Here is a 20658-nt window from a genome sequence, read left to right as displayed (position 1 = left end):
AAATGAAAGATTTAAAATTAAAACCTTTCTTTTAATTCCAATTATGTGTGGCCGACCCTTATTTGGGCAATAATTAAGGAAAAATTTTAAATTAAAATCTCTCTTTTAAACCATTGTGGATGGCTACAAAAAAGGAAAGATTTTAAAATTAAAATATCTCTTTTAAATCCCTTTGTGGATGACTATAAAAGGAAAATTTTTAAAAATTAAAATATCTCTTTTAAATCCCTTGGAGGATGGCTATAAAAGGAAAGATTTTAAAATTAAAATCTCTCTTTTAAATCCCTTGGAGGATGGCTATAAAAGGAAAGATTTTTAAAAAAAAATAAAACTCTTTTAATTCCTTGTGGTCGGCCCCTTGCTTGGGCACCAAGCAAGGCTTGGCCGGCCGCCTCTTAGGCTCCAAGCAAAGGTTGGCCGACCCTTGCTTGGGCACCAAGCAAGGATGTGGTTGGCCCATTACTTGGGAAAGAAGTGGACTTGATTGGATACAAAGATTTTTTATAAAGAGGCTACAACAGGGACCTAGAGGAGGAATTGGTTTTGGCCTCCTGATGGACTTGGTCTTCCCGTGCTCAACCCGAACACCTAACTCAAGTCCATCAATAATAACCTATACCACTAAAAGATTATTATTGAACTAATGCACCAATCCTATATTACAATATAGGCTTCTTCTTATTATGAGTGTGTTAATCTCCCCGTGTTTAAGATATCGTATGTCCATTAATTAAATGAGTTACTGATAAATCACTTAATTAACATCTAACTCCAAGAGTAGTACCACTCAACTTCATTGTCATGTCGGAACTAAGCCCACCTGCAGGGTTTACATGACAATTCTTATGAGCTCCTCAAGGGGGCATCATCATCCTAATAAATAGGACATAGTTTTCTTCTATAATCAACAACACACTATATAAATAATATTATTTCTTAACTTATCGGGTCTATTGATTTAACGAATAAATCTCACCTTTTGATAAATTAAAGAAATAAATACTAAGTACATGCGTTTGTTATTATATCGGGATTAAGAGTACGCACATCCATAATAACAGAGGTTCTGTTCTTTTTATATTCTTTTATGCAGTCAGTATAAAAAGAACAACCTCAAATGGTCCTACTCAATATACACATAATGTACTAGTGTAATTTTATAGTCAAGATAAACTAATACCAAATTACAGTACAACCATTCCAATGATTTGTCCCAATCCATCTTGGTTGTGAGCTACTATTTATAATTTATAAGGAACTGATAACATGATCTTCTGTGTGACACCACACACCATGTTATTTACAATATAAATTAAATGGACAACTACATTTAACTAAATGCAGATATTTGACCAATGTGATTCTCATTTTAAAATAAATGTTTATACAAAAAGCTAGACTTTTAGTATACATTCTAACAAGAATGACGTTGTAGGCTGACGTCGCATCCACTATATGAAATTGGTCGTCGGTGTCCTCTTCAGTGGCTCTTCCCTGAGCGAGATAGTCAGGTGCAGTTAGCTGATCAGCAATACTTCGTTGTCGGTGAACCCTTAGAGTGGAGTCATCATGGGCAGTAAATCGCTCCGGTCAATTTGCAGTTGATCAAATGCTTTCTTAAAGATGATGTTCACCGAGCTTCCTGTATCCACAAAGGTACGGTGAATAACATAATTAGCTATTACCGCTTGGATAATCAGGGTATTGTCATGGGGGATCTCTACCCCCTCCAAATCCTTCGAACCGAAGCTGATTTTAGGTCCCTCGGCCTTCTCCTTGCTGCAGCTGACTGCGTGAGTTTCAAGCCGTCGCACGTGCAACTTTCTTGCCCAATTGGAATTACCGTCGGTTGGCCCCCCGACGATCATCCCTATTTCACCCCAGGCAACGTTGCTCCTATTTTCTTCCTCTCGAGCTAAGTGTTGTCTTCGTTCAGCCTACTCCCAAACAAGACTTGGATTGTTCCGTGGTTGAGATTGATGGCGGCTTGGTTCGACCGCTATCATTTCATCTTCCCTTCGCCCAGTTGATCGACTCCTATATCTCTGATCGGGCGATGGTGATTGATGATACTACCTTCTTGAGGCCGACCTGCTAGCTAGGTAGCAGTCCCGTGTATTATGAGTCACCGACTGATGGAAGGAGTAAAACATAGGCCTGCTAGCCATATTTTGCCCATGGAGCCTTTTGGCCGTCCAGCCCCAATGTGTTGCACGACATGCATCCTAGTCTCGTGTTATGGTTGAGTTCTTTCTGATCGAGGCTCTTTAGGAGGTTGATGGTTGCTCGGTTGACGCCTCTAGTTCGGCGAGTGCCTCCTTTTTCTTGGCCGCCTGGGCTTCTTCTACATTGATGTATTCATTGGTCCTTTTTTGTAGATGACCAAGTCCTTTGGCGACTTTTGAATGAGTGACCGAAAGAATTCTCCTTCAGTGAGCCCCTGAGTGAAGGCGTTTACCAATACATCCGAGGAGACTGACGGGATGTCCATCGTAACCTAATTGAAGCGTTGGATATATGCCCTTAAGACCTCTCGCGGCCCTTGCTTTAGTGAGAATAGATTCATGCTCATCTTCTGGTGGCGGCGACTGGTAGCAAAGTGATATAGGAAGGATACTCAGAAGTCTTTGAAGCTATGGATCAAGTCGCTCGACAAACGTTTGAACCAGCATTGTACCGATCCAGATAACGTGGTAAGGAAGACTCGGCATTTTACCCCGTCTATATATTGGTGCAGCGTGGCAGCGTTGTCAAACTTGGCCAGGTGGTTGTCAAGGTCGGTCGTCCCATTATATTCCCCAATCATCAAAGGGGTATAGTGCTTCGGTAAAGGGTCATTTAGAATCCCCTCTGAAAACTGTTGGTTGACCTGTTCAGGCGAGTCGCCCTCCCTGGGTTTCCTTTTTCTTGTGTTTCGAATGGGTGCCTCATCAGAGGATGATCCCCAATCTCTGTCAGCCCCGCCCCTCTCTTTTGTCGGGGTCCAAAATGGCGCTCGACGTAGGGGGCCGGCGCATAAGGTTCTTCCCCATAGGTGTCAATCGACCTCTTTCCATTCGGGTCCTGAATGAAAAGATGTTACGTTCGGTCTTCTCGCTCAACCCGACGGCCTTCCGCGGAAGCTCTAGGTTCCTGTATTTATCGTTCGGCCATCGCCTGTTGTTGCTATTGCTCCAATATCTTCGTCACTTGAGCCTGTATTAATGCGTCGAGATCCTCTCATGTTAGCATCACTGTTGAGAGTCATCCAGCATCTTTCATCTTCTTGCTCGGATGCAGGCTATGTTTCCAAAGACAGCGCCAAAATGATCATGTCTGAAGGCGCAAAGCTAGAAAGCCAGGGAGGTGGCAATTCCGCTAACTGGATAAAGATCTCGCTCTTTGCAAAACAAAACTAAAATCAGGGAAGGGGCCTAATTATGACTCACTTTTGCCATGAAATGGGCATCAAACAATGAAGTACCAAACCCCTCCTACGCTAATGTAGCATAGAAATCACTCGGGTCGTCCGCCAACGAATGTAACGATAAGTGATAAACTTAGGATCATATATTATTCCTATTTTTGGGATTTTTAATATGGAAATAGGGGTTTTGGATTTTGATTCTAAATCTAACAAATGAAAAGCAAAGCAAGTAGGAAACTAATCTAGTGATGGAATAAGATCTAACTAAGTGTCAACAATTAATTCACAAGGTATTGTCACACTATGCTATGGATTAACTATCAACACAATTAAACTAATGAGTGAAATGGCAAAGCATTAAATGAAACCTAATCTAGTAAATGAAAGACAATGCAAGTAATAAAAGTTAAATCTAACCTAACTATAATTGTAGAAAATAAAAGGCAACATGAAATAAAGTAAGCATTTAACGAACCCTAAAGCATTAAAGAAATCTAATCTAGCTTAACCTAATTGCATTAAATCAAAGCTAGAACTTAAAGAAATTGAAAGAAAAAAATAAAGCAAGAATTAACCAAACTAAATGCATCAAAATAAACCTAACTATTGGTTGAAGTAATTCATCGAACACGTTGTATGCATTAAACTAATTAAGCGTAATATGTGCAATTTAAACATGGGGAATCAAGTTTGATACAAGCATTCAATCAAAAGCATCAACACAAGCAAATTGACAAAATTAATAAACATTAAACTAAGAAATCTAAACCACAATCCATTCATCCACTTCGATACCAACAACTACCCTCGTCGTCATACGAAGACCCGACGATTGAACCCCCAAAGCCGATGGATAGTAGCTCATTGTCGGAATGCTGCACACTTCGACACGATGATGGTGAACAGATCTTCCACCGAAGAACCCCTTTGTTGGAAGTTGGTCGGAGATGAAGACGAACTGCTGTGAAATGGAAGATCGCCGCTCCTCTGGAATCTGCCACCTGAACCCTAGTCAGAAGACACTGTCGGAAGGTGGATGTCTTGCCGAAGAAACCCTCTCCAGCGAGGTGAAGATGGTCGATGCCGAAGCTTGCTGCCGTCTGCCAAGTGTGCTTCTGCCGTCGCTGCTGGAATCAAGAAGAGAAGGATGGACTGTAGAGGGTCGGTCGACGGCAAGGAAGGAAGTAGAGGGGTCGTCGGCCGAAGAGAAGAAAGAAAGGAGAAAGTCACCAGTGGGGGAAGTCTTCACGTGCCCTAACCGCAAGGAAGAAGCCGCGAGAGATCAGATGTTATTACCTTGCCGATCGCGTGAGAGAAGAAGGGAAGGTTTCTTAATGGGTTTCGGGTTTGGGTCCATTAGAGCTTAGATCCGGATCTAATAACCAATAGGATTGAAATTGGGTTGATGAATTGGGCTTTTAAAAGTGGCTTTTTGGATTGAGTTTGAATTGGAGCTCTACTTCTTTGGATGAGGATAATCTCTATGGACGATCCAAATTGCTTTAAATCAGGATGGAAGGTTGGATCACTTGATCTGACTCAAGGGGCAGGATCCCATTGGATCTTGATCAACAGTTCATATTAATTCAGCTTGATCTCCTCCGTTTGACCTCCAAATCAAGCTAGATTCGATCCGATCTTACCCTAATTCATGGCGCTTTGAATTTCCTACAAACCCACATAAAAATATGAAATTAAATTCCACAATTTGTAGGAAATTTATAATTAAGTCCAAAATAGATTATCCTCACAAAATGTAATATAACCATAAAATTAAGCATGTGAGAAGGTAAAAATGTCAATAATAAGAGCTTAAATAATTAATAAAAATGCTAGTTATCAACTCCCCCACACTTATTCTTGCTCGTCTCGAGCAAACAAACAAAATAAGAAAAATAACTAAAGATGCATTCTCCTAGCAATTCTTAATCATGCTTAAAAAATAGTGAAAAAAAAGTTGCCTAGGATTGTCCAATTCAAATGACCCAAGCAATCATGAATTCAATTCATACATTAATTAACAAGCATGATAACTTTAATCCATAATAGATAAATTGAAAATGATAATAAAATAACCTCACAAGGTAAGTGATGGTGGCTCTCCTCTCATATACATGCAATAGTGGAGCTCACTCAAGCTACTCATGATTCATGCACTACCATATTCTTGTTTTCCTTCTAATCTCCACCACTATATACATAAGAGTGCACAATAAAATAATGAAGGCATTATTTGAAATGTAAGGGAAACATAAATCAAAGCAAATGATAATGTAAGAAAAACAATAAGAAAGATTAAGTAAGGTAATGGTGGAAGACATGGATACAAGTAAACAATGCCCCAAAATATTTCTCATCCAAACTTTCAAGCTAGCTCTAAAAACTCAATAAAAATGCGAACAACCTCTACTATAGTTTTTCAATAAATATCCACTCATAATATACAATAAAATCTAAATGTTGCCAAAGTAAAAATTGTCACTCACAAAAAATTCTACCACAAAAGCATATAAAATGACATAATGTCAAAGCACCAAGCTAACTTTTCACAAATCTAATAAACATGTAGACAATCTCTACTATAGCCTTTCAATAAAAATCACTCATAATATATAATGAAATCTAAATGTTGCTATAATAAAGATTGTCATTTCCAAAAAATTCTACCACACATGAATACAAAAATAGCATAACATGTCAAAGTATTTTTCTTTTTCTATTTTTTTTTTCTTTTTTTTCATTTCCATTTTTTTGTCTTTTGGTTTTTTCCCTTTTTTTTTCATTTCCTGATTTGCTTTTTTTCATTCTTTTTTTTTAACATGTCGTGCATATTTCCTATGCATCATCATCAATAGCTCAAATAAAAAGATACATAGCATGGTTTACCTATGGTGATCAAGCATGGTTCACTATGCTTTCCCTAAATTCTATTGAGCTATTTTTCTCCCCCACACTTAAACTTTTGTCCATCCTGGGCAAAATACTCATCATGTACATCCAAGATATCCACATCCAAAAGAAGAATATAGGGAAATAAATGGAAGAGAGAAAAGAATGGAATGCCCAAAAATAGGGGGATTATTCAAGAAAAGTGTGATAACAAAAGGAATGAATAAAAGAAAGTGAGATAGTCTTCATAAAAATCATACAAACCTATGATAATGTGGTCTCGAAAGAATTAAGCAAGTTCTAAAGTAGCATTAACCACAAGTGCATCACACATCAATAAGAATAATAGGCTCAAAAATATCCTCACTAGGTATACAAAAAATTATCATCTCAATCTATCAACATAGAATTCATCATCAAGTTGTAACCACATGGAATCCAAAAATCCAATCATATCAATAAATCATTAAATTCAACAATCAAATTTAACTAACTTTCACAATTTCTAAGATGATAAAAAGAATGCATAGGGAATTTATTATGGAAACCGACAAGACAAACTAAAAATAAACTACCAAGCAAAATAAAATAACGCAAACAAAGCAAAGTAAAGACATGCATACAAGCAGAAAGAAAAAGAAAAAGTAAGATGGAACAGACTCCTCTGAAATTCTGGTGGTTGGAGCTGATTCAGTTCCAGAAGTCATTCTGAAAGTGGGATGAATGTAGGTGAAGTGAGGATCGCTCCCTCCACCTTCGACTCCTCAAAAATTTTCTCCGGTGGTCGAAGACGGTTCAGATGGAGTGTCCACTCCAGAAGATTCATTATTGCATATAGTGTTAGGCTCTTCTTCAAATGATAGAATAAATCTTTGCATGAATGACAGCAAATGAAATGTCTAAAGAAATCTTGTGCACTAAAAAGAAAAGGATGTATTTCCTACACGCATGATGTGTGAGATGTACTAGAAACAATATCAATATAAACAGAGCATGAATCAAAAGATGTGTCACATTCACTACAATCAAAATGAATTATCTCCGTGGAATTTTCTAAGAATTCAGAAAAAACATTGACCTTACCATCCTGATGGGTACCTAGAGGGTCTAAAACAGTAAACATGGCATCATCTTGGTCAAGTGAAGGATCTGGCTCTAGATTAGGTACAATCTGTTGGAGCAATCTGGGTACCCTAGGTTTTGATGTTTGGGCAAATGTTTAAGTTAGGTTTATTATTGTATTTGATATGCATTGTGAGTGTGCAGGATACAGGTACAACAAGGAAAGTCCAAGGATGAGTCTTGGCGGTGTAAGTCCAATCATATAGTCTTGGTAACGTAAGTCCAAGTGTGACTTGACAATGGATGAATTCCCGGAGGCGTGACCTCTAGGCAAAGGAAGACCCGACAATAATGACAAGGCCGATGGAAGCTCCAGAAGGCAAGACGTGAAGGGTGGGGAGGCATCCGAGAGACGCAAGGCTGATGGAGGAGACTAAAAGGCTAGGTCTAGGTTGGTCGGGCAAGGACGAGTACTGAGTCAATGTACTCGGGTGTTGAATCCTAGGATTAGGGTTTTACTGTAGCGTTACTATAGCAGTATTGTAGCAGTCGACTGGTGTTTTCATCAGTTGACTGGTGTCGTCGATGGGGCAGTTGATTGGGAGCGAACAGAATGCTTCTGTTCGTTCGGTTAGTATGGAGCAGTCAACTGATGGAAGTATCAATCGACTGGTATCGAGTCGTTGGATTGTAACGGTCGAATCTCTACAGAGGGCAGTCGACTGATAATTTTGACAGTCGACTAGTAGGCAGGGTTTTCCAACTCATGGCCTATATAACCAAGTATTGGAAGATTGTTTAAGGTTGATGAAAATAGAGGTGGTTAACCCCTATTAGAGTCTCCAAGGTCTTCTTGAGTGATCAAGAGCTTGTGCGAGTTTGTGGCGAGATTTCTCCACCCACAATGAGATACTCGAGCTAGTTGGAGGTTTTCCGGGGAGTCATCCACCGATGGGTCGGGATCGTCTACCTTATGGATAGCCGTAGAGTAGGAGTAAGTGATCTCTGAACCACGTTACATAAATGTGTTAGAGGTTTGATTGTCTTGGTTATTGCTTCTAGGTTTAGCTTTCTATTTGTTAGATTTGTTTTGTATTTCCCCTATGCACTAACAAGCGTAGGAAGCGGACGATTTGAGACCGAAATGTAGCTAGAGGGGTGGTGAATAGCTCGGCACGATCTCATGCTCGTCGTTGCTTGCCTCTTGCGATGATGTGAGATGGAAATACAAGAAAACAAACACACAATGCTAACTCTAGGGATTTACTTGGTATCCACCTCAAGAAGAGGTGACTAGTCCAAGGATCCACACACTCACGCACCCTCCACTATGACAACACTCCTTCTCGGTAACTACCGAAGGCGGAGAAGCCTTACAACCTCACAATACAATAATGAGAAAGAAAGAAGCAAAATACAAATGAATCTTACAAGATTACAATGAAAAACCCTAGCTTCTTCTTCTTCTTCTTGTTGCAACTCGCCTCTTAACTTGGATGAGCCTCCAAGAACCTTCAAGAACTGGCGGTGAGGAAGAAAAGATCGCTGTAGAGAGTTGCTGTGATTGCTTGTGGAGAAGAGAGGAAGAGATTCGCAGAAAAATGATCGCCAACGACTTTATCCATACCAACGGTCGAATCCCAATCGATTAGATTGCTCCCAATCAATTTGGAAGGTTTTGGATAGATTGGTTGATCGATTCAGAGTGCCTCTGTACTCTTGGAATCACCCTGAATCGATTACCCGATCGATTAAAGGCTTCTCGAGCGATTTCCAGTGCTCCAATCGATCGGCCGATCGATTGGAGGTTTCAATCGATCAACTGATCGATTCAGAAGCTCACTGTTCTCTCAAAAACTCTCCCAATCGATTGGTCGATCGATTGGGGAAGTTTCAATCGATTACCCAATCGATTCAGACCATTTCTACATGAATTCGCATCAACCAATTGATTTACCAATCAATTGAACCCCCCCCAATCAATTAGAAGGAAGAAAACTCAATAGAGCTTGAAATTAGCTTCGTTTCGCATCTGAGATCACCTCATTCCGATATCCGAGTCAAAAGTTATGGCCTTTGGAAGTTTACTACGTCCGAACTTCCTAGTTCCATGCCAACTCCATATTGGACTTACGACCGCTAAGAATTCGGTCAACTTTTGACCCATCTGGACTTTCTCTTTGCGCCAAGTGTCCAGTCAACCTTGACCCATCTGGACTTTCTCTTTGCACCAAGTGTCCGGTCAATCTTGACCCACTTGGACTTACCATCTCATGCCAAGTATCTGGTCAATTCTTTGACCTACTTGGACTTCCAAACACCAGGTGTCCGGTCAACCTTAACCCACCTAGATTTCCACATGCATCGCTTCACTCACCAGGTCTTTCCATCTGCCTAGCTTCACTCACTAGGTCTTTCACCTGGCTTCACTCACCAGGATTTTCCCACTGCCCAGCTTCAGTCACCGGGACTTTCCATCTGCCTAGCTTCACTCATCAGGACTTTCACCTAACTTCACTCACTAGGACTTCCCATCTGCCTGGCTTCACTCACCAGGACTTTCACCTAGCTTCACTCACTAGGATTTCCCAGTCAAGTATCCAGTCAACCTTGACCTACTTGACTCTCCTTCACAATCTCTCCACATGAACAATTGCACCTACAATCTTCATGTATTGTCTCAATGTATTGTCAAACATTGAAACTCAAACATCAAGACTCAAGCTTGAGCCAACTCAAGCTTAGTCAAACAGGTCAACCTTGACCTAGGGATATTGCACCAACACAAGTGTGACTTGACAATGGATGAATTCCTAGAGGTGTGACCTCTTGGCAAAGGAAGACCCGACAACAATGACAAGGTCGATGGAAGCTCCAGAAGATAAGACGTGAAGGGTGGGGAGGCATCCGAGGGACACAAGGCTGATGAAGGAGACTAGAAGGCTAGGTCTAGGTTGGTCGGGCAAGGATGAGTGCTGAGTGAATGTACTCGGGGGTTAAATCCTAGGATTAGGGTTACTGTAACGTTACTATAGCAGTATTGTAGTAGCCGACTGGTGTTTTCATCAATTAACTAGTGTGGTCGACCGGACAGTTGACTAGGAGTGAACAGAATGCTTCTGTTCGTTCGGTTAGTATGGAGCAGTCGACTGATGGAAGTATCAGTCGACTGGTATCGAGTCGTTGGGTTGTAACGGTCGAATCTCTACAGAGGGCAATCGACTGATGGTTTTGGCAGTCGACTAGTAGGCAGGGTTTTCCAACTCGTGGCCTATATAACGAAGCATTGGAAGCTTAGTTAAGGTTGACGAAAATAGAGGTGGTTAACCCCTATTAGAGTCTCCAAGGTCTTCTTGAGTGATCAAGAGCTTGTGTGAGTTTGTGGCGAGGTTTCTCCACCCACAAGAAGCTACTCGAGTTAGCCGGAAGTTTTCCGAGGAGTCATCCACCGACGGGTCGGGATCGTCCACCTTACAGACAGCCGCGGAGTAGGAGTAAGTGATCTCCGAACCATGTTACATAAACGTGTTAGAGGTTTGATTGTCTTGGTTATTGCCTCTAGATTTAGCTTTCTATTTATTAGATTTGTTTTGTATTTCCCCTGTGCACTAACAAGCGTAGGAAGCGACGATTTGAGTGAGACGCTATTCACCCCCCCTCTAGAGGACGTCAAGGTCCCAACAAGTGGTATCAGAGTGGGTCGCTCTTCTACGGACTAATCGCCGAGGGAGCAAAGCGCCAGAGGAAGATGGAGTCCGAATGACCTCTAGGATGGGATATCCGAATCCCACCTCCATATGATCGAGATGATTTCAAGTATTAGAGAAAGTGGTTGGAGACTTGGTTCCAAATGGATTGGAACCAATGGATTGTGTTAGAGGAACCGTTTGAAGCTCCAACGGACAAGAAGGGAAAGTGCCTCCGGCCTCGGTATTGGACCGAGGAACAAAGGGAGCAATCAGAGGCGGATAAGGAGGTAACTAGAATTTTGATTAATTTATTACCTCTTAATTTGGTATTGAATGCAGGTAAATACAAGAACGCAAGCGACCTTTGGAAAAAGGTAATTGCACTTCATGAGGATCCTACAAAACTCCAAGTACTGGAGGAGCCCAAGGAGAAGAGCTCATTGGTCCAAGAGGAGAAGGACCAATCAGATGTTGACATGTGTTCAACATCCGAGGAGGAGAAGGAAGATGAGGAGGTATCATCCACATCTTCAAAGGAGGAAGAAGTGGAATCATCCACATCTTCAAGTGAAGAGGAAGAAGAGCAATCCAAGGAAGAGGAGATCTTGGAAGCTCAACCCTCCACTTCAACTACCAAGAAGAGCACAAAGGACCACATCAAATACTTTGAGTGTGGTAAGATGGGGCACTACAAGAGTAGGTGTTCTTCGCTCAAAAAGGTAAAGGAGGTAAAGCCTAAACTCAACAAGGTTGATTTAACTAATGTGAGTTGTAGGAAGGAGAAGAAGCACATTTGGTGTTTCACGTGTGGTGAGTGGAGGCACTACCACACAAAGTGCCCAAGGAGATGAGAGCTCAAGAAATTGGCGCACTTGAAGAAGTGGGAGAAGAAGAGAGCTTCAATGTTAAGGGAGGTAAACCCTAATTTGAATTCAAGTTCAAATTTAAATTCTTCCATGCATTCTAGAAATAATTTTTATTATTTACCCAAGCATAATCATGGATTTAGATATAATGATAGGAATAGAGTTAATGTAGGTGATAACCGTAGGAGATCTATTCATGCTAAATCTAGTAAGGATAGACCTAATAAGACCGAAACCATTTTTCCTAAGGGAAGGAAAGTGGGTGAAAACCTAAGCATTAATCCCAAGAAAGGGAGACATATGCTTAGGAAAGTGGGTAGGTCTAGGAATGTCCATGATGGACATGTTGATTCTAGGGTTAGACCCCTAGAATTGGAAAATCAAGTCTTGAAGGCAAGACTTGAAGAAATGGAGAAAGTCCTAGGTAGATTCATTGTTGGATCTCAAGGACTTGATAATGTTATGGGTTGCCTAAGACCCAAAAGTGATAGATTGGATTTGAGATACCAATCTAGTCTCTCCAAGGCCAAGAAGAAATCATATGCTAGGGTGGCAAATTGATGTGCATAGATTTTATACACACATGTTTTGATGCACATTCTTATATTTTATACATGCTTTAGCAATGCACTTTCATGCTCCTTAATTTACTTTTGCATAAATACTTTTATTTATTCCGAGATCTGCTCTTGTGTGTTTTATGCTTTCAGGAGTCGAATTTAGAGAAGAATTGATGTTCATAGCCAATTCTACGATTAAACAGAGGAAAATGACTTTGGCAATGTGTGTCCCCCAACCTTGCAAAAGGGAATGACCCTGGTCGTGTGGTGATGACAGGGCCGTGTAGTATCAACAACAATGGAGAGTGTCTTGGCCGTGTGAAGCTTGCACGGCTGTGCCACCTTTTCAAGCCAGCCAATACACGACCGTGTGTGCCACACGACCGTGTAACCTTTCCAGAGCAAAAAAAATGGCATGACCGTGTGTGCCACACGGCCGTGCAACACTTCCAGAGACAGAAATTGGCTAGGCCGTGTGGATTTGCACGGTCGTGTAAGCAGGCAGAAGCAGAACATGGCATGGTCGTGTGACCTTAGTCGAGAGGAGGAGCACCCTGGCCGTGTGAATCTCACACAACCGTGTCCTGGGCCGTGTGGCGCCCAAATTCCCTCTTCTATATAAAGGGTTTCCCCCTCTTTGAAAAGGGGAGGCTCTCCCTTTGAGGAGATCAGTTCTTGGGCACGATTTCCACCTATTAGGAGGCGTTTTCTGTCCAAGATTTGACTCCAAGGGTGGTGGATTGGTTTCAGAGATCACTCGTCAGATTGAGATAAGCGTTCCTTTCTATTTTCATGATTTGGATCGGAATGTCTTCAATCCTCTCATCTTCGGTTCTTTTCCTATTTTCTATGGAGTAGATTCCTTTGTTCTAGGATGGAGGGAGTATTGGTGATGTAAATTGATGTAAGATTCATGGATTTTCCGTCTTCTTGATTCAAGGATGTTGTTATGTTTTGTATCAATCAATCTTGTATGGATTGTTGTGTTTTGTGCCCTAATATCATTCTTGCACTACAAGAAAAACGCTAATAGACAACGCTTTAAAAGCGTTGTCTTTGTTGGTGAAAAAGCGTTGTTAAAAGCACTGTTGTTAAAAGTCCGCTCTACGACAACGCTTTAAAAACGTTGTCTTTTGTAGCAAAGACAATGCTTTTGCAACGTTTTAAAAACGTTGTTATTTTTTGCAAAGACAACGTTTTTGCAACGTTATAAAAGCGTTGTCATTTTACGAAAACATCATTATTGCAAGCTTTAAAAACGTTATTGTTTCTTGGCAAAGACAACCCTTTTGCATCACTTTAAAAGCGTTGCCTTTTTTGCAAAAACAACATTATTGCAACGCTTTAAAAGCGTTGTTGTTTTTGGCAAAGACAACACTGTTACAACGCTTTAAAAGCATTGTCTTTTTAAAATAAAAAAAAATAAAAAAATTAAAAAAATCTATTAAGAAAATAATTTTTTATATTTACAAAACTATTAATTTTCTTTTACCATATTTCGAATTTGACATATAAAATAGCATTTAATCATCTCGGCTAATAATTTCAAACTCATACCAAAACAATAGAACTCAACTACAATGTATTAGTATTTAGAGGAGAATTCAACTATACACAAAGACAAAATAGTTCTGTTTCAAAGTAGATAGTGACATTTAAATTTAAAACAAAAAAGCACAAAATAGCTAGCCGACCTCGAAGACAACGATCTGCATGCTTACTTCTACTAGATATACTGATCAAAAAGGATTGTCGACTTGAGACTGGGACAAAATACCTACCACTGTGTATCTGTCACAGAAAACAATACCATCAGTATTATGCAAGAGAAATTTTCGATGGTAAAAGCTAAAAACAAAGGTCACAGTTCAAATTCCAGTTTAAGACATTTTACAAATAGATAAGCTAAGTGATGTTGCAGATCCACTCAAACCACATTTTATTAGGAATGAGGAATACAAGAAAACATACTGCTCATCACACTAGTAATAAATGGACAGGACTGAAGATCCTACAGATCTATTTAATTTCCTAGCACTATTTTAGGAAAATATTAATGTGAAAATAGAAAAAGAAATCATTTGCAGAAAACAATATTGTATTCATTTCTTCACAAACAATCACTTCAAACTTACTTCTAGTCTTGGATACTTAACAGAAATAATTTAGAATTTTGATAAAGCTAAACTAGTATTCATAAAGTGAAACAAAGTTGTCATTAGTACTGTGAAAGAACTTGTTAGAGAAAAGAGATGGTTATCCAATCAACAACTAGAATGTCTATGAAGGCATAACCTCACTTGTTTTTCAAGATACCAAGAAGAAATTATCAAATCAACTTACTTTCAGAGCACATGAACTCATGATTAGGTTCTGTATTGTTACGTCTAACTACATATTTTTCTTTACTTACTTCAAAACGTTCTACAATAAAATAGAATGAGTTTGTATGCACTTGTATGCAATTTGAGTGGTCAGTTATACAACACAAGTGAAGTGAAAACTCAAAGTTTAACCAAACGTTCTCATTCATCACTCAGTCGCTATTATAACCAAAAACTGCTAATTACCAATCTAACTTTCCGAATACTATGTTGACCTAAACCAATTAGGGTAACATCAAAGGAAAATATCTAATTCAGGCACATGTCCTCACTATGCCATGCCACTATCAGATAAAGCAATTGATCAAATGCAAGCAGTAAACAATACATCGAGGAATTAACACATCGTTAAAGTAAATATGCCAGAATCTGAACATGCAAAAGCAAGAAAAGGAAAAGCTAAAGGAGGAAATAACAGATACATCGTTAAAGTAAATATTCCACGCCTGAAGAACGTGTTTCAACAAAGTTTGAACCTAACTTGCGAAACTTGAATGAAAATATTTGGTCTTTATATCTAATGCAGGTACAGGAAGAAATAGCAAATTCCACAAAACCAGCAATGACCAACAAGTTATTTAACTTTGAACAATTTACCTCTAACTTACACCAACCACTATAATGGTAGACGCATATCATAAGGAAGGTGGTGATGTCTTCTTACCTGCATTAGCTACAATTCATTAGATGGAGTAATAGATATACAAGCATATCTTTCTGAATGTAATTTATGTACAGTTGTTCTTTTACCCAAATAACTGGCAATCTAAACTATCTAATATGTCAAGCGTCAACAAGGTTATAAAGTTATATTACCCACCATAGAGAACAACTGAACTTTATGAAAATAATAAATGAATAAAAATATTAAGAAGCAAGAATACTACCTGTTCAAAATTATGGAAATCCGAATTGAAAATTTCACATTACAGAACTTAATGAGCTCAGAAGAAGGATACACTGCAGAGAACCATTGAAGGTTCGTACGCCCCATATTACAAAATCATGCAAGTTACCTAACATACAAAGATTCATCCAGGTTAATTGAAACTGTCAAAAATCAATTTTTCATATACAGGCATACAATTAAAGATAAATGAGCCTTATAGTCATCATTCAAGATTTCCAACTCGGGTCCCATATCTGGTGATGCAGTGCTAGGGAACAAATATTAGAGAAGCTGATTTTCATATAAAAATGGGAAATTTAGAAATTAACAGCATAATTGGCAGTTATTCTATTTCAAAATGGTGCTATCAGTTAGTTATCACAATTTCACTAGAATGAGCATTTCATAAGATGTAATAATCATTAGAAGGGAAAGACAAGCATAGCTGAAAATGGATTCCAAAGAAGCAAGAAGTTGCTTCTTACTAAAGATAATGAACTTACATAAACTTTAGCTAAAACAAGGTAATGAACTTACATAAACTTGAACGCACCTACTCATAAATATGATCTTGTATACATTTCTACCAACTCCGATCGCACCTCATCAATTTCTTCTCGAGAATACTCTGCTTGTGTGAACTGTGACATTAATGAAAAAAAAACAACATTGACTTTGCAAATTTTAAATAGTTTATTTCAAATAATTTGAGACATAAGCAAAAAAATATTACTATAGATCGTAGTGAATCTCTCTCGATAATTTCAACTTCTTTAACAATTTGTCTCATAAATCGCATCACATAATAACCACATTGTTTGGCATCTTGTTGTCGAGAAGCCTATGGTAATTAGAGACAAATTATTAATGATAAACATACACATTAAAATATATGTTATAAAAATTACACATACCTTTACTACTACCCACATAGCCTTTTTTCTACATTTCCTTCCCTTGTTTGAATTAAACAATCTTAAGGCCCTTCATACATTAATGATTTTTTATATATGAGTTTTGTATTAACATAAATGCTTAATAAAAAAGAAATATGAACTCACATTTCCACTATATATTTCCAATCCTCATCATGAATGCGGTGTCTTAGAGAATCCAACAAATAAATAACTTCATTGTAAGGGTCAATGACAGTGAGAATCCAATGGAAACTATGCACAAATACATAATTAGTGCATATAATTCAATAAATTTTTGAAAGACAACAATGGAAAGTGATGTTTTTTTTTACTTACCCGATGCTACATGGCACCAATACTAGTGTTCATGTGATTTGGTTAGGTGCTGAGATTTTTAAATCTGGCAATGGATGAGAGAAAAAACACAAAACACCAGCTTGCTTGGAAAAAACTGAAAATGGAATTGACCTACATTTCTTTTTATTAAAATAAAAGTCAAATACAATGAGAAATGCAAATATATTTACCATTCCTCCAACAATAATAAATAGCAGAAGCAAAAGTCTTTTAGCTTGAGAACTAATCCTAAAAACTATGGAAAATAACAAATGTAGAAGGGCATTGTACCAAACGAGATACCTGTTGTGTTTGGCTTTGATCAAATCATGCTCCACTATTGTGGTTTTTGAATGGCAATAAAATTTTCAGATATTATCCTTGGTGTTTTAAGTTACCTCCAAAATCCAAGTGTTAATTGATTGACAAACTAATTTGTAAATAGGTTTTCATTTTCATTCTGGGAGGGCTTGAAAATTAAAGACACAATATGGGAAAATTTATGATGGGGATGTAATTTGGTATAAAATAAATAGTGTGCGATTTGATCAAAAGATCAAATACAAAGGGTGTGATTTGGTAAAATGGCTGATGTTGGATGGCTTTCAATGGTAAGTTCTGCAGCAAATGTGCGATGTAAACAACAATATCATATCATACGACATTTACAATCCAAGAAACACAATAGAGGTAGAAATAGGCCTTGGAAGCTGGTAAAGACTGGCGAAGTAATTTCTGAACAAACAAATAAATAACTAGGAATAAGCTTACCTCAACACAATAATTATTTCATTTAGGAAAACAATGTCTACAAATAACAAGAGTATGATTTGTTCAGTGAAATGATGCAACTCAAACCTTTAGCTGATTTTGATTTCCTTTATCTTTTATTTTATAAAGACTAGAACAGGCAGAACGATGAGCATACACTAGTTTGCACTAAAGGGAGCATCACTAGGCTTTCGGTTTAAAGTTTTGATGGTTTGGGGAAGATATCAGGTGTGAACTTTTGAGCTGCACTTATACTTCCCTTAATCTTCATCGCTCCTCTATAATAATTCAAGGGAGAAAAAAAATCCGTAATCAAACCCCCAAAAACTTTTTCTTTACATAAATTTAAGGCGGAGCATTACCTGACGAATGCAATCTGCGGTTTCATCTTCCCTGTCGCAATTGACAGGAAATCATTATCAGTAAAGGAAAAAAAAGGGGGATTGGAAAAAAAAAGCAACAAATTTTAGAATGATACATCAACGACGAAATCGATGGGAAATAGGGAAAGGAGAGACCTTCGGTGATCGTTCCTTGCTTGAGATCGACAACATAGATCTCCTCATCCACTCCAATCTTCTGCAAAGAGAAGGAGAAAGGAATAGAATTTTTTTAGGGTTTGGGGAAAATGGGAACCAGAATGGAAAAGAAGGACCTTTGGGGCGATGTTGAGCTGGTAGACGAGGCTTATCTTGCTGGAGATCTGCTTTCCAACGTCGGTGGCTAGATGGACCTTCATCTGCTCTAGAAGAGCCGCGGACTTGAGCGAGGTCGACATCGTTGTTTCATTTGGGGATTGTTAGAGTTGTAGAGGATAAGAAGTGCCCCATTGGCAACTTAAAAGGTACTAGATGAAATCACTACCTCTGTGCCTCAACGTCATTAGGGTTACAGTAGCATATCAGGTAAAATCACTCTCACAAGGAGTTTCAAGGCTTGGAGGAACAACTTAAAAGGTACTAGGATAAGGAATCATTGGGGTTACAATAGCATACTAGAAGACACCGAGATCTACCGTGGTCACACTGCCTCAGCGTCAGGGGCGAAGGAGACGAAGAGATGGGTCGATTTCTCACACGGAAAGGAGTTCTAAGGAGTGGTTCGCAGAGAGGGGTTCGCCAGAGAGGGGTTTGCCGGAGAGGAGTTGGAAGGAGAGGGCGTGAGTGGAGGAGTTGGATGGAGAAGGCCGGTGTGAGATGAGGAGTTGGGAGAAGGGTTCGGGATCAAAAACGATCGGAAGATGAGGAGTTGGATGGAGAAGGGTTGGCGTGAAACTAGGGGTTTTCTACTCTTTACTTGATCCAACGGTTTATATTAATCTAGATTTAGACGAGAACTTAACAATAGACAATACTTTTTAAAAATCGTTGTCGTAGATACTAAAAAAAATCTATTAGACAACGCTTTTTAGAAAGCGTTGTCTTTGACCCATAAAAATCACTAATAGACAACGATTTTTAGAAAAGCGTTGTCTATTAATCAGAAAATAATGAAATAGACAACGCTTTTCACTAAAAGCGTTGTTAAAAAAAAAATAGACAACGCTTTTTAAAAAAAGAGTTGTCGTTTAAGTATTGTAGAATCCCAATTTTCTTGTAGTGTTGATTGGTTGTTTGTATTTCTTGTGGAATCTTTTAGAAGAATTCTCTATATTGTATTGTCGTGGGGCGTCGTGACAGGGTTGCCCCATTAAACAGGCATTTAGGGGATTACTTTGAGGGGATGAAGGAGGGATCTACAAAGAAGTAGGACGGATTGATATGCTGAATTCTATATCTTATTGTGAATTGATTAGTGATGATATTTCTATGTTGTATGACTGCGGGGCGTCGTGACAAGGTTGCCCCATTAAATGGACTTCATAGGGATCATAACTATTTTATTGCTTAAGGTTTAGATATGAGTCCTTGATCGGTGTTTTCTACAGGAAATAACCGGTGACTTCTTGCAAACACATTTCAATCGAGGATAGGATTTGTAGATCGCTTTACATTAATGAGTATCACTAAGAAACCAAATCTCCTAGAACCTTCACAAAACTAAGTTTCTACATTTAACTTTGACTTCCAATCTTTAGTTGTTTCTTTAGACATATAATCTCTTCACGATTGTTTAGATAATTCTCTTTTGAGACATCTTTAATGCTTATAATCAGTTTCTGTGGATTCGATATTCTTTTATTACTGATGACTTAACCGTACACTTACGGTGATGTAACACAAATGATAATGGAAAGGGAGAGTCATCCAAGGCCAATAAGAAGGTATATGTTAGGGTAGCATATAATTATAGAAATAATAAGGTGTCTATGATTATGGACAAGAAGAAATTAACCAAAGACGAGGTGTCTAAGGTTAAGAAAGTCAAGTTTATAGGCCAAGTGTCACCTATGATTCACTATGTAGGTATAGTCATAGTGGATGAGTCACCAAAGGAGGTGACTAAGGTTAAGATTTCTAAGGTTAGGAAGAGCCTTTGGGACCCATAGTAGATGGGTTATCAAATGTGTCAAGCAGTTAGGAGATAGACTTGAGTCTCTAACCTAGTGGGTTGACACAATTAGGATGGTATCATGCATGAAAATATGACATTGGGGTCATATTGCATAAAAATTAGTTTTTGATGTATAGATGTCATATAAATTAATGCTAGGGATGCATTATGGTTTAGTATTGGTAGATACATCAAGAGGAAGCCAAAACTAAGACTTTAGTTCAAAGTTCAATTGAACTATTTAAATAGTTTTGAATTTTGTGTTATTCCTGGTATCTGTGATAAATATATTTTTATATATATTTTTATCAAGTATACAAGGTTAAAATAGACTTCTCCACAAAATTTGAGAATTTTTGGATGTTTGTATAATTTCTAGTGCATTTCTGAAGTTGG

The 20658-nt window shown here is 38.5% G+C and overlaps 1 protein-coding gene across 1 annotated transcript; it reads right to left on the bottom strand.

Moving 5' to 3' along the window:
• Positions 1-17765: 17765 nt before the first annotated feature.
• Positions 17766-18547, bottom strand: LOC121994995 (sterol carrier protein 2-like). The gene is made up of 4 exons (XM_042548859.1): positions 18425-18547; positions 18282-18348; positions 18132-18213; positions 17766-18047 (listed from the first exon to the last, which is right to left on the bottom strand). Exons 1-4 carry the CDS (start codon positions 18545-18547, stop codon positions 17966-17968), a joined length of 354 nt encoding a protein of 117 aa, XP_042404793.1. The 3' UTR covers positions 17766-17965.
• Positions 18548-20658: the final 2111 nt, after the last annotated feature.

The sequence above is a fragment of the Zingiber officinale genome, chromosome 6A (assembly GCF_018446385.1).
Source record: "Zingiber officinale cultivar Zhangliang chromosome 6A, Zo_v1.1, whole genome shotgun sequence".
NCBI lineage: Eukaryota > Viridiplantae > Streptophyta > Magnoliopsida > Zingiberales > Zingiberaceae > Zingiber > Zingiber officinale.
Note: the sequence above shows the minus strand (reverse complement) of the source record. Positions and strands in the feature narration are given on the sequence as shown.